This window comes from Balaenoptera musculus, chromosome 16 (genome assembly GCF_009873245.2).
Source record: "Balaenoptera musculus isolate JJ_BM4_2016_0621 chromosome 16, mBalMus1.pri.v3, whole genome shotgun sequence".
Taxonomy (NCBI): domain Eukaryota; kingdom Metazoa; phylum Chordata; class Mammalia; order Artiodactyla; family Balaenopteridae; genus Balaenoptera; species Balaenoptera musculus.
In genome coordinates this window covers 24109879-24124915 of record NC_045800.1, presented here as the reverse complement: position 1 = coordinate 24124915, position 15037 = coordinate 24109879, and the positions used below count along the sequence as shown (strand labels likewise).

Genomic DNA, 15037 nt, shown 5'->3' with positions numbered 1-15037 from the left:
GAGCAGCATGTCCAAGGGGACTTCTTCCCATCTTCAGTTAGCATTTGTCCTGGAAAGTCCCAGAGAGGTGGGGCTGGGCACAGAGAGCTCAGAGAGCTGCCACCTTGGACAGTTACCTCCAGAAACGTTAGCTAGAATTGTGCTCTTCCAAATGAGCTCTCTTATCCTCATTTCTTTTTTTCTCCCTCTAATGACAACCACAAAGAATGACTTTGACTCTCACCTATTAGCTAATGACTCACAAGTTTCCAAATATTTACCTCCATCTCTGGCCTGTCTCTCCTCTTGGATGGGGACATTTGTATCCATCTATTTACTCAGCATCCATCTTCCCTTGAATTGCTAATAGGGATTTCAAACTTCGTGTGGCCAAGCAGAATTCTTCCTGAACACCCACTAGTGGAAGCAGTTTTTCAACTTTTCTTAAGCCACCCACCCCCCATCCCGGACCAGCTTTTCCAAATTCAATAAAACAGACTGATATCCACTCAGTTGCTTAAGTCAAAATCCCAGGAGAGCTTGATTTTTCCCTTTACCCTCAGGTCCAGGCCATCCACAAGTCCTTGAAAGTCTCTATTTCCAAAACACATTCTAACTCAAAGCACCTCTACCCATGACCACTGCAATCTGGATCACTCCAACAGTTTACTAACTCACTCTCTGCTTCCACTCTGGTCACCCTGAAATCTATCCAAAATTATATTTTAAAAACCCAAGTCAGATCTTATCACTCCTATACTTGAAGCACCCCAATGGCTTCCCCTCTTCCTTAAAATATAATCTAATCTTCTTTCTTTGCTCCACTGTAGATGATTGACCCATTGCCATTGTTCCTTAACTTCTTACTGTTCTCCCCTCATTCACTATTTTGCAGCCACACTACTATCTCCTACACTTTGATTAACCCAGACCCATTCCTAGCAAAGGAAACAGCAAGTGCAAGGATTTCTTCCACATCTCAGCATGGCTGGCAACTTTGGATCACTCATGCCTCAGCAAAAATAGCAGCTCCTCAGAAATGCCTTCTGAGACCATCTAATCTCACCTACACCCTGGCACTCTCTGGCACATCACCCTGTTTAATTGTCATCTTAGTATTAATCACAAATAGAGAGATTGTGTTTTGTGTTTTTTGATTTCTTTATTATTGCCCATCTTTCCCCAGTAGAATGGAAGTTCTGTGAGTGCAGGAATTTTAGACATTCTTTATTGTTGCATCCTCCATGCCTAGCCCAAAGTAAGCATTAAACTGTCATACGATGTTTCTGAATGTTGTTTCTTTTAGGAGAGTCAAAAACCTTCCCAAACCTGGGAATGGGTGATCCCATTGGTGATCGCAGAATCATCCCAGGCTGATTCCAGTTGGATGAATTCTTCCTCTGTGTCACAGTCAAAAACTGAAGTTCATTTGAGATATTTTCATCACCCATTCCAGGTTAAAAGACAAAGCTAAGGGCTCAGGTGTCAGCCTATAGACATGGAAGGGGCAGGACCATGACAGAGCGCATTAGGGCTTATCTGGTGTCTAATAACAGAAATAAGTCCAAATGGGACTTATACAGAACCCTCACCCCCTCCATCCTCATTTCATCCAGCCTGTTTCTTGATTTGTTCTGTAAGCCATCTTCCATTTCCCACTTTCTACTATGACTGTAAGTGGTAACAGCAAGCCCGCTAGTTGACCATGACTGCCCCCCTACCTGCTCTTCATCCCTGAACTCATGCCTTGAAAAGCTTGACTTCAGCAAGAATCATCCAAATGAGATGTGCTAAATGGAATTTAATTTAAATGACAGGGTCCTATCTGTAGCATTTTTGACCCTTTGGAAACAAAGGATATTTTCACAATTGGGAAGAATAATTTTTAATTATTAACCACAATCCGGAAAAATAGTCATAGCAGTGATACAGTAGGCCACTCAGAATTATGGTACATGACATATTGATGTCAACCTGAATATGCAGAATCTGAATATCAGGCTTCCTTGTGTGCTTCTGCAGACTGACTCCACAGAGGTGCATTGTCTTCGCATATGTCATGCTACATTTTCTCCTGTGTCTCTCTGAACTGTACTAGACCCTCACCCATTGTTGGGAAACCTTACAATTGAGAAAGAGTAGGAATTGTAAGATAAATGTTTTTTTCTTCAGCAATTACATTAACATTTACTAGTCTGGAAAAAAACCCCAGCTCTGATATTCAATTTTTGACCTTGGGAAATTTACTTAATCTCTATGACTTCACCTCCTAGGCTATTAAATACAAATATATAACATGTATCTCATTGGATCCTAGGGAGGAATAAATGAATTCACATACATCATTAATGTGAATAAGGAATTTATCCTAATGGTATACACAGCTTTTGATGCTGCGGTTGTTGTTAATCTTGAACCCCAGGGTTAAGTGGTCCCCATGGTATTGTTAGCAAGTAAATCAGAGCTTATACATCCAAATAAGCACTATCTTCAAGGTTGAACCTTTGGGTGTTATCCATTTATTTCAATGGTGATGGTTTTGCTTAAACTATTTCTGAACCTGTCTTTGGAAAACTGCTGTCAGAATGCATCTATAAGTAAAGAAGTGGAGGGAGAAGCCCTTGCAAAGTACTCTATGGTTCTCACACTTGCATTGGTAGAGGTACCACCTGGACCCAACACACTGTAATGTCAGTATCATTACTATGACATTTTAATGAGAAGAAAATTAGCATCTGGAATGTAAGTTACTTGACCAAAATCACATTAGCAGTGAGAGAAAGAAGTGAGGATCAAATGTAAGTCTAGCTAAATTCCACATTCTCTTCTCTATATCATGCCATTTCTCAAGAAATCAAACAAATTTTGTTATTTTAGATACACTTTATTTTTCAGAAGAAATAGGGTCCCCAAGTTTGTTTATTCTAAAATTAAATGATCTCATTCTCAAATGATCTAAGTTAACTGCTAGTGATGAGGTTTAATATAGAATGTTCCATGAACTCTAAACCAACGCTAAATAAAGTAGTTTTGGCCATTGGTAGTAGAATTGTCATAGGTGTATGGCGTTCAAGAAGACTTTATAGAACTTTGAAGGGAGATATGTAAGACATGGTATGTTTGGCTCTCTGTAGCCAATCACACCTCATATTAAAAAGAAGATAGAACCACTTGAGTCTGAGTTAGGACCAACAAACACACAAGACTTGAAGCTGGGTTAGTAGTCATAATCTGAGAACAAAAGCAAGAAAAATCATGTGACCTAAAAGTATTTTTGCACTATTGAGTATGGCAGAGAGAGTTTGATTCTGAAATTTCTGGGATTTTTTGTTGTTGTTATGGTGGTTTTCATGGACAATGGGACTGAGTGTTTAAAATTTTTTTCTTTGTTTTATTTTTAAGTCAACTTCAATAAGCATAGGTATCAGTTAAAAATACAGTTTTTCCCTCAAATATAGTTTGTCTGTTTGTTTGTCTTTAATGCTCATGCTGAAAAATCCGTGTATGGCAACAGTTGCATAGCCCTGTCTCCTTCTCGATGTTCCTTCCTACCAGGAAGTGTTAGCTAAGGAATCTGAAGACCCCAGCTTGGTTAGTATAAGTGATTACCATGCATATTCCACCTAGTTGTTTCCCTAAGCCAAATCAGGTCATGTTCATTGGATTGGTCCAGGCAACTTTTTTATTTTTTATTTTTTTTAAAGGGGAAGAGGAGGAAGTGAGGAGTCTTTTTTTTTTTTTTTTTTTTAATTGATTGATTGATTGCTATGTTGGGTCTTTGTTTCTGTGCTAGGGCTTTCTCTAGTTGCGGCAAGCGGGGGCCACTCTTCATTGTGGTGCGCGGGCCTCTCACTATCGTGACCTCTCTTGTTGCGGAGCACAGGCTCCAGACGCGCAGGCTCAGTAGTTGTGGCTCACGGGCCTAGTTGCTCCGTGGCATGTGGGATCTTCCCAGACCAGGGCTCGAACCCGTGTCCCCTGCATTAGTAGGCAGATTCTCAACCACTGCGCCACCAGGGAAGCCCCAGGCAACTTTTAAGTCTCAGAGACAGCAGGGAGTAGAGACTGGGGAGGATGGATTAAACACGTTGATTCTGGTGGAAAAGTTAAAGAATGCAGCCTGGGTTCACAGAGGAGTTTTCTGCCCGTATCGCTGTGCTTAAGAAGGAAGGCTTTATAGATTCTCAGATACCTTTACTTGTAGAGCACCATTGACTTTCGCAACTTTCACCCTTCCATCCAGAGCGGGTGTCAGTAACAAGTATGAATTTTACATAAATATTGATGTTTCTACTTAACGGCCTCACAAATCCCCCAGCCTCATGTTTACTGTACAGAACCTCTCTGTAGCAACCTCCATCATGGCGCTGGTAAGGGGATAGGAGCAAATCCTCCGTGAGAAGTAAGTTTGTCAGAAACTAGTGAGTAGCCAGAAAAGGGAGCTGCTCTGAAGTCCTATGAGGGCTCCTAGGAAGTACTTGCCCCCTGGGAGGTCCAAATGCATTTGTTCAGTGAGAAACCAAGTTGGACCAGAGATTATGCCAAATTGTTCTCTTTCTTACTCTTCATCCAGCCACTCACACAGCAATAATTTTGCTGAGCACCTACTAGGTGCCAAGTTTTTTAGATGGATTAACTTACTTAATCTTCCCAACCAGCTCTTGGAAGGAGAGTCTGTTATCATAGGCGTTTTATAAATGAAGAAATCGAGACAAGAGAGGTTAAGTGTAACTCATTCAAAATAATAATATGCTACTCCAGAGTCTCAAGTCTCAGTATGTCTTTTTTTTTTTTTTTTTCCCACACCTCGCAGCTTGTGGGATCTTAGTTCCCCAACCAGGGATTGAACTCAGGCCCTTGGCAGTGAAAGCGTGGAGTCCTAACTACTGGACTGCCAGGGAATTCCCAAAGTCTCACTATGTCTTAGTGTTTACCTTCCATGTCCAGTATGGCTCCAGATCCACAGAGCGAGTTTATCAAGTGGCAGTGTAGAACAACGAGGGGAAGAGATTTGGGGTGCCATAGTACATAAATTCAGGCACGTCTGAAATCTAGTCAACCTTTAGTATTCTGCATATAGGGCCCAATCTAGCATATTTTTTCTATAGACTAGGCATTGTAGAAAAATCGAAGATGTATTAGCCAGAGTTATTGGATGCAAAGAAGGGATGACAGGAAATAATAGAGTATAATTGGGTGCTGAATTTCATGATCCAGACCTATGCTGTACAGTATAGTAGCCACTAGCCACATGTGGTTATTTGCATTAAAATTAGATACAATGAGCCCATCGACAGACGAATGGATAAAGAAGATGTGGTACATATATACAATGGAATGTTCCTCAGCCATAAAAAGGAATGAAATTGGGTCATTTGTAGAGACGTGGATGGATCTAGAGACTGTCATACAGAGTGAAGTAAGTCAGAAAGAGAAAAACAAATATCGTATGTTAGCGCATATATGTGGAACCTAGAAAAATGGTACAGATGAACCGGTTTGCAGGGCGGAAATTGAGACAGAGATGTAGAGAACAAACGTATGGACACCAAGGGGGGAAAGCGGCGGGGGGGTGAGAGTGGGGGGGTGATGAATTGGGTGATTGGGATTGACATGTATACACTGATGTGTATAAAATTGATGACTAATAAGGACCTGCTGTATAAAAATAAAATAAAATAAAATTCAAAAATTAAAAAAAAAATTAAATACAATGAAACATTCATTTCTTCAGTTCAACTAGCCACATTTTGGGTGCTCAAAAGTCACATGTGGCAAGTGGCTACCCTATTGGATAGCATAGATGTAAAACCTTTCCATTATCACAGAAAGTTCTGTGGGACAGCATTGGTCCTCCCTGCAAGTGCTAGGAATGGTCAGAGCAAAGAGATCACTGAGGACTGGAGTAATGATGGAAGGCTTCCTACAGGAAGTGGTGATGGAGCTGTATAGACTTGCTGCTGAATAAGTATGAGGAAAATGGGCAGCACATCCAAGAAAGCAGATATATGAAGGTTGTTGATGAATAGAGGGATAAGGCCAGATGGGTAGCATGGGGTTAGATTAGGAGAGACACTTGAGCGATGATTGTTTGATTTTTTCAAACAATTTCTGAAATGGTTTGGATATAATTATCTTTCTATCTCTATAGCTCCATTTAGGCTATGCCTTAGCAAATGATGATGATGTTAATTATTAGTACATTGTTTTTGTTGTGGTTTTTGTTGTGGTTGCTTCTCTTTTCTGAGTGTTCATGCTGTGGCTGCCATAAACCTCTATCTGATCCTAAACCCAGCGTGCTCTGCTGTCTCCTAAAATGAGACAGAGACACCTGTGGAACACTCATCCTAGAGCCTCAGCTCCCAAATGGGGAAATGGAGGAACTGGGGTCGATGAGGCTATGGTGGGGTAGTGCATAGCCTGAGAGTAGGATACACCCTACCACTGGGCCAACAGAGACCATGACTTCTTAGATGGCTCCAAGAGGCTCAGAATGACATTAGGCCCTCCCTGCTGATTAAATGGGTGTTTCATGGGCTTGTACTAATGCTGAACCAGGGATCAGGAGTCTCAATTTTCGCCTTTGGTTAACATCATCAGGTGTGTACAGTCTTTAACAAGTCATTTCTCCTCTTTTTCTTCTCCTTTCCAATCTGTCAACTGAGGGGATTGAACCCAAGGAATACAGGTGTCCCTTCCTATTCTGACATGCAGAAGCTTTTTGATTTCTGAACCTTTTCTTGTCTATTCCTTCTTTGGATTGTCTGAGGCTTCTCCCTGGATGGGACTTGGAGGACACATAGGTCCCTATGTGTCCTAAATGGGCAAGTTTTCCCATAAACTTTTAGAAGTTCTAAACCCTTTTATAGTCAAGAAAACCACAGAGGTGACTTATTTCTTAAAGGAAACTATCTGTGTGTTTGCAGAAGCTGTGGCAGCTTACTTCCCAGAGGCAAATCAAACTTTCTGGTACATTCTCTCCAAATGTCACAATTCAACAGAAAACCACCTGTCCTCAAGAAGCTGTAGCAGCAGCTGGGACTGCTTATTTGCTGACATCATAAAAACTCCAGAGCTGGGAGGGAGCTTGGGCAGGATGAGAGATTTTAATATACATTTAGCAGAAGTTAATGAAGAAGTCCATAGCTTGGGGGCAGCCAGTGATGTTTCCATTAATGTTATTAAATATTAATGAGGTGCTTTTTCTCTTTGGGGCAAAGCAGCATGGCTGATGCACCTTTTTAAATTACTACATCACTAACAGGTAGCAGAGCTGAACAGAACTGCTAAAGATGGTTACATTTAGCAAGGAGAAATAAGACATTTCTCTCCTTCCCAGAGCTGCTTAGGAGAACACCCTTCCTTCAGAGATTACTAATATTTCTTAGGATTCACAGGACATTCAATAAATTTACCTCATAAAGGAAGCAGGGAATTTTCTAGAAGTAGTGCAGACACACCACAGTCCAAATCTTTCTGCAGATAAATAATGCTTAGAAATCAGATATTCAGTGCTGTACTGGAAAATGTTTAACCACTGGCTCTCTGGGAACAAAGAAACGAATAAATAAGCCCTGATTAGTAGTGTTTGCTGATTGCTGTAAATATTCCCACCATATCTGATTCAAGTTACCAACATGACATCATTGAATGCAGAATTAGGAAGCACAACATGTAGCTATGTATTTACTGTATGGATACATAGACATAAATGACTTCAAGAGCATAAATAATAAAATGATGTACAGTGACATTTTATATATAATATTTATTGCATATAATCAGCAAAATAATGAGGAATTTCTGTGTTTTCGGTATTTATTATCCTTTGAATATAATTTATTTAATTGAAATTTTGTATAACTTAATTTTCGATAATAGTTGTGTTTAACAACTAATAACTAACTTGCAAAATTCCTCGAATTTTAAGTTGGCTCTCATGGGCAGTTACCAGCTGGCACAACATTGAGTCCATATGATCTCTCAGGCTGGAAGATGTCCAATCATTGATCGGGGGAGGCATGGCAAAAGATTACCTTGACAGACATGTCCCTTTCTCCTTTTCTTCCAGTTTCATTTAAACTTGCCATATCAAAGCTGGTCTTGACCTTCACCTTTCCGTGTAGCGATTTGCAATGACTCAAGCTCACACTCACTCCACAGGCATCTGCTGAGCACCTGGGATTCTCTCTGTGGTCCACACTGGGAAGTCAACCATGGGCTCACAGTCTCCCTGCAGAAATAGACCAGATGCCATGGGATAATTTGTGCAGTCATTTAAAAATGTAATTAGAGTGTCATTCACCCAGTAAATATTTATTCAACACCTTCAGTATCCTATTCTAGACGCTTATATTGCCAAACAAAACCAACAGAAGGGTCTGCTCTTTTGTAGCCTTGATGTTTCTAAAATGCTCGGACCATGAAGGTTTGGTCCAGGGAAGCAAGAATGGCTTCATCAGACCTAGATATTGAAGAAGGATACATAGGGAACCACCTGAAACAGAAAAGGGTAGAGTGCTTCAAAAGCCCTGGGCAGGACTTCCCTGGTGGTGCAGTGGTTAAGAATCCACCTGCCAATGCAGGGAACACGGGTTTGAGCCCTGGACCGGGAAGATCCCACATCCCGCGGAGCAACTGAGCCCGTGCACCACAACTACTGAGCCTGTGCTCTAGAGCCCGCGTGCCACAACTACTGAGCCCGCGTGCCACAACTACTGAAGCCCGCGTGCCTAAAGCCCGTGCTCCACCACAAGAGAAGCCACCGCAATGAGAAGCCCGCATACCGCAGTGAAGAGTAGCCCCCGCTCACCGCAACTAGAGAAAGCCCGCACACAGCAATGAAGACCCAGCGCAGCCAAAATAAATAAATAAATTTATATTAAAAAAAAACAACACGAAAGCCCAGGGCATCACACAGACAAAGACAAAGAGGGTTAAAGGTTGGCCTGAGTTTGGTTTGGAGGAAGGTGGTGACAAGGTAGGGTGGGGTCAAACCGAGAAGATAATTTATATAATCTCATCAGTCAATTGGTACTTCTTAACTGTACTGCTTCATCCTGTATCATGCTATGTTCTGCTTGATACTGTATTACTCTGTTCTTTTGTTGGATTTGAGGCATGTTGTCTTCCTCTCTCCAAAAGACTGAAAACCCCTTGAGGATAAGGATTATGGCACTTCCTTCACAGGACAAGGCACATACTGAGTAATAAATAAATGTGGAATTAAACTTTTCTTTCTGTCTCCCTTTCTTTGCTATCCTCGTTACCCACATAGACAATTTGCTTCTATTTTCATTGGACTTTAATTAAATCTTGGCTGAAAGAATAGGAGAGCAGAAAAAGAAAGGAGGCGTGGGTCTGGAGAGAGCGATTTTCCTGTTGTTTTATGTTTTATTAACACTCAGTGGATCAGTATTCAAATGTCCAGATTGTTCTGCCCTGTCTGTGGGTTTCAGGACATCTTTGGGTGCTTGACTTGGAAGCATGACTCCTCCTGCCAATTTAAGCCACGTTCAATGACCTGGGGTTGGTTACAAGAGGAATAATGCCTACTTTGTTGCTCTTTTTCTACCCTGGAATTTATGATTCTGGGAGTTTTATAAAAGTCCAAGAAGGAAGGCAACACCATTTACATTTCAGATGGGAGAGCTCCTCTCCTACACTGGTCTATGACTTCCTCATTTTGGAATGTGGAGGAAAGGAGCAGAAAATCATACCAGACTTTGTTTCTTCATTTTACTATGGCTAGGCTTTTACAAAAACATGGAGAAGAGCTACAGTATAGTTTTTGTGGGGTTTTGTGTGTGTGTGTGTGTTTTGTTTTTTCCTAAAGGAAACAGGGGACCTGTGTTATAAACAGTTGGGAAAAGTTTGAATGACTGTGTATATGTGAATGCAAATGTGTGTATTTGTTTGAGAGAGAATTTCAGAAAAAATGAAAATAAGATCAATGAAGTCCATTTTGGAATAAAATGTGGAATCCGAACACAGAAATAAATCTTACCTTTAAAGTCATCTTCTTGGTTGTCATCTACTTATTTCAGTAAATCCACTGTGATCCAAAATATACTTTTAAGCTTACAGCATCCCTCACACCCACCCCAAGCCAGTGTACCTGCCACATTATGTACATCCATACTTTTTTAAGCCTGGACTCTCCATCTGAGAATCTATTACGTCTTCTATACACTGAACTCCGAATGACTTTGGGATTATTTCCAAATCTGAAAATCCATTTTCAAAGTATGACTATTTGTCCCCACTGGGAATATTTAAAGAATGTGTTGCAGCTTTGGGGATGGTTAAAGGGATGTGTTTGTGTGTACCTGTGGGTATTTTCACATTTGTGCATCTACACCAGTATGCAATATTTATTTTCTCGACAGTGACTATGGTTATGAGAGACATGGAGAAAGCCATTGTGTCCCAGCTTTCTGGTACAATCCAGCATCCCCGTCAAAGGACTGCAGCCTTGGTCAAAGCTACCTTAACAGCACTGGGTAAGTAAAACACCTGAAGGAACTCCACTCACTGTTTCCCTATTTCCCTAAGTTGGGATCAAAGGAGGATTCCTACTGAAGCAAAGTGGAGTGTAAATAGAGTTTGTTTGTAACAGGTGGCTTCTGAGGAAAGCTGAAGGGTTCTTTAGCTGAAGCTAGCTTTTTTGGAACATCAAAAGAAATTTCTAGAGGGGTGGGATAGGGAGGTTGGGAGGGAGACGCAAGAGGGAGGAGATATGGGAACATACGTATATGTATAGCTGATTCACTTTGTTATAAAGCAGAAACTAACACACCATTGTAAAGCAATTATACTCCAATAAAGGTGTTAAAAAAAAAAGAGATTTCTGATTACCCAGATTTCAGTACCTTTTGCTATTTGCCTCTGAAATACCATAGCTATTATTTGATCAGACCTTCTCTTTTGGAAAACGATGCCACCTTTTTTTCCAGACCCCGATGGAAATAAATTAACACTAGTGATGTGCAGATACTACAGTGCTTTCTAGCGATAGATGAACCGAAGCTCTTGTAGACTGATGATGAAAACTTAGAATGAAAAGTCAAAAGTCCCATCCTAGAAACTCCTGGAATAAGAAGGTCAAGGCACACTTTCTGTACTTGTCAAGTTATGTATGTTTCTCTCTTTGTTCACTTATTACTTACTCACTCAGATGCTTGAAAAAATTTTCCTTGGGGATCTGTTGTCTTCCCCTTTCCTTTGCCACTCCTATGACCTAGAACAGATTTGGGAAGTGGATTGGTGGTCTGAGACAGTGCTTTTTAAAATTTAATGTGCTGTGAATCACCTGGGGATCTTGTTAAAATACAGCTTCTGATTTAGGAGATCTAGAGTGGCATTGAGATTCTTCATTTCAACAAGCTCCCACGCGATGTCAGCATTGCTGGTCCTAGCACTAATCTTTGAGTAGCAAGGGACTAAAGTGCTCTGGAATTCAGTCTCAGCTCTTCCAATGGATCTTCTAACATCTCAGACAAGTTACTCACCAGCTCAGTACTTTTACCTTACTTGGTTGTAAAATAGTGGTAGGGGTACTATCTACCCAACTGATGTCTACAGAGGAAGAAAAAACATGATGGAAGAGATCTGTTGAGTGGTCTGAGATACTCTGAGAAACATACATTTTTTAGTCAAAAATTTGGTTCTTAGGGAGCTATTCCTGGGATCTGAGCTGAGGTTTAAGCACTGTTGATGTCATTTTATTTTAGGTGAATGGTCTTAGGGATTTAAGCCACTCAAACTACAGATCCAGCAGCATGAAACTTCAAGACATGTGGTGTCAGAGACTAAAGTGCTAGGAAGTTTGAGGAAGAGGAATATAATGGGCACAGAAGATCAGCTATGCCACCAAATTCCCAGCCAGAACATACCTGGACATAGCTGGAAGATATTGCATTAGGGCTTCTCATATGATCCTGTGACATGTGTAGGTAGACCCAAGTTTAAGCAAGTTAGGTGTACCAAAACCCCAAGTAGCCATCAAATAAACCAAGAAGATGAAAGGGAAAAACTATTCATTTTTTTCAAAAGATTCACTACAAGTGAATCTCCAGGTTGCTTAAATGTTGGCTTATAGTACAAACCGTCAACCAGCTGGCCAGTTGAGGCTGAAGAGTTGGGTGATATCAAGTGTGCATTAGGACATGATACCCACCAAAATATCTATCATAGGTAAAACTCTATCTTCTAAATGACTAAAGCTCAGCAAGAAAATATAGGTTAGAAAAGTTTGATTATATAGACCAGTGCTGACCAAAAGAACTATAATACGAGCCACATATGTAATTTAACATTTTAAAATAGCCACACTGAAGAAGTTTTTTAAAAAAGGTGAAATTAATTTTGATAATATATTTTATTTAACTCAGTATGTCCAAAATATTATCATTTCAACACACACCACTAACCAAGTTCTCAGTAACCACAGGTGGAAAGTGGCTAGCTTATTGGACAGAGCAGCTCTAGAACCATTATGAATTCAGTTGACAATTAAAAATAATATATTGAAATTGAGTCATTTGTTGAGACGTGGATGGATCTAGAGACTGTCATACAGAGTGAAGTAAGTCAGAAAGAGAAAAACAAATATCGTATATTAACGCATGTATGTGGAACCTAGAAAAATGGTACAGATGAACCGGTTTGCAGGGCAGAAGTTGAGACACAGATGTAGAGAACAAACGTATGGACACCAAGGGGGGAAAACTGCGGTGGGTGGGGATGGTGGTGTGCTGAATTGGGCGATTGGGATTGACATGTATACACTGATGTGTATAAAATCGATGACTGATTAAAAATAATCATGATAATGTATTGATACATCTATAAGAGGATATATTGTAATTGCATATGAGGCAATAACTACATATAGCATTTGCTTGACATCTTCCTGAGATCTCTGGATGGAGATGTGGGGCTGGTAGTTCAGCAGTATGTGAGGGGCAGGGGGAGAGGAAATATCAAGGATAGTGGAGGACTAGTATCACTCCTAAGGAATTTGCTTTCACCTGCTTTCAAGGCCACCAGAAAAAGGCAACATGGATGGACTGGTTGATTACTCCTGACACACAGATTGAAAGAAGATGTGATGATGGTGATGATGGTGGTGGTGGTGGTGGTGTCTGTGGTGCATTTATTTTATGTGGTTTTACCAGAGTATTGATTTTGTGCAGCCTTACAGACAGTGATGTACCTGGAAATAAAGTCTGTCATGCAGGTCAGGGCTGTGGGCAAGCTCTCGGCTTCACGTGCTGGGGTCAGTGGTCAAGCGAGATGACATGTCATCACTGTGCGCAAAGATGCCCTTAACCTAGAAGGTCACAGCGTTTACGGGGAGGTTTTCCCATGCAAGCTTCTTCTCTGAGGCAGTTTTACCACAGCAGGATCAAATAGGAGTTTCAAACTTGTGCTTCTAGTCTGGCATTGTTGATGAGTGAGAAATGAAATATTAACAAGGAGAGAAGATGTGCTGTAAAAGAGCCCAGTGGCTCCAGAGTAAGGGCTGTTAGGTATTAGGGGATGGCATGATGTCCTGGGGGTAGAGGGAAGACCGTAAGAGGCTTCCTGAGTAGTTACAGTTAGAAGAAGGCTGATCTTCTAGCTGCTTTCTGGCCTCAGGGAGGTAGGCACAAGTCTCTCCATCACAGAGAGAAGCACCTGCTTTCCTTGCTTCCCTAGTCCAGTGGGTCTGTTCCCTCCTGTATCATGTGTGAGCCAGACATTGATTTTTCTTGCCTGGTTTAGACACTGATCCGATCTGCATTTCACCAGGTAGGATCGATAATAATGTTTAAGGAGCTGCTCTTCCTGAGATGGAGGGATAGCGGTTTCTCACCGTTTGCTTAGCATCCTAAATGGCTGCTGTCTTTGGGACTCAGTCTTTAGATGCAGCTGTGCAGAATCTCTGTCTCACTCTTGTTCTCCTGCATGCTCTGCCATACGTGCTCCTGCGAGGGTGCACACACTGGCACAAACCCCACCACTGACGATGGTCAATACTTCTCAGGTACCGGCGGATCGTGTCCAACAACTGCACAGACGGACTGAGAGAGAAGTACACTGCCAAGGCCCAGATATGCCCCGGAAAAGCCCCTCACGGCCTCCACGTGGTGAAGACCGATGGGCGCCTGGTGGCAGAGCAGGGGCACAATGCGACCTTCATCATCCTCATGGAGGAGGTAGGGGAGACCCTCTTGCGTCTCTGAGGTCAGAACTCACAAGCAGGTCATTGCCCGCTTCCAGGTGGGAAGAGAAGAAAGGTCATGTTTTCCCACCAGTCCTTGTAATAAAGTCAATGGTGAGAAGTGAAGACTCCTGAGAGAAGATGGAAGGGGTGAAAGAGGTCTTGGGATATTTAGGGACCCTGTTCCCTTCATCCCACAATACAGAAGTGGGGCCCCCTTGTCTCCGGGCAGTTGCAGATTTGAATATATTCTTTGAGGTATCCCTTTAGGGTCTGCATCTTTGGAGGAATGTTTATTATCATTAGACTGTATACTGTAAACTTTGCCGGAAGAAGGGAATTCACATTTTTTTCCTTTTTTTTTTTTTTAACCTTTAATCCCACTGATTAGAAAAGCGCACAAGGCTTTCAAAGGGTCTTGAAAGTATGAGTGTGAGGGTGGGGGAAAGTGATCCTAACCCTTTAAACTTATTTTTATAAAGAATGTCATATGAGTTGATTTTCCATCAGCTACCTGCTCCATTGGTTCACTTTTTAGGTCTTCTGCAATCTGGGCAGTAAAATCAGACTGCGTTCGTTCATTCTAGGGTAGAAATAGCTCTGCTGTATGCTTCTTGCTTCCTATATGAGTTGTTTCATCTGTTTCCAAACCAGGGAATTTTTCAGGCACTCCTTTCTGAGGTGCTGAGGCAAGAAAACTTGCCTGATTTACAAAGCCATCTAAATTTAAATGCAAATTACTGTGTGCTCTTGAGAGCTTGGAAGGAGACCAAAGCAGGCCAGGAGTTTTTCCCCTAACTCTGAATACTTTAGAGACCTTTAAAGTCTGGCCCACACTGGACAGGATGGTGA

General features: G+C 41.4%; 1 protein-coding gene across 1 annotated transcript in view; it reads left to right on the top strand.

Moving 5' to 3' along the window:
* The window catches only part of SORCS3 (sortilin related VPS10 domain containing receptor 3), a 588465-nt gene that overhangs the window by 539984 nt on the left and 33444 nt on the right, over positions 1 to 15037 (top strand). Inside the window, exons 17-18 of the mRNA XM_036828794.1 lie at positions 10368 to 10481; positions 14009 to 14180. Coding sequence (XP_036684689.1) covers positions 10368 to 10481; positions 14009 to 14180 — 286 coding nt within the window. The remainder of the gene's footprint in view (positions 1 to 10367; positions 10482 to 14008; positions 14181 to 15037) is intronic.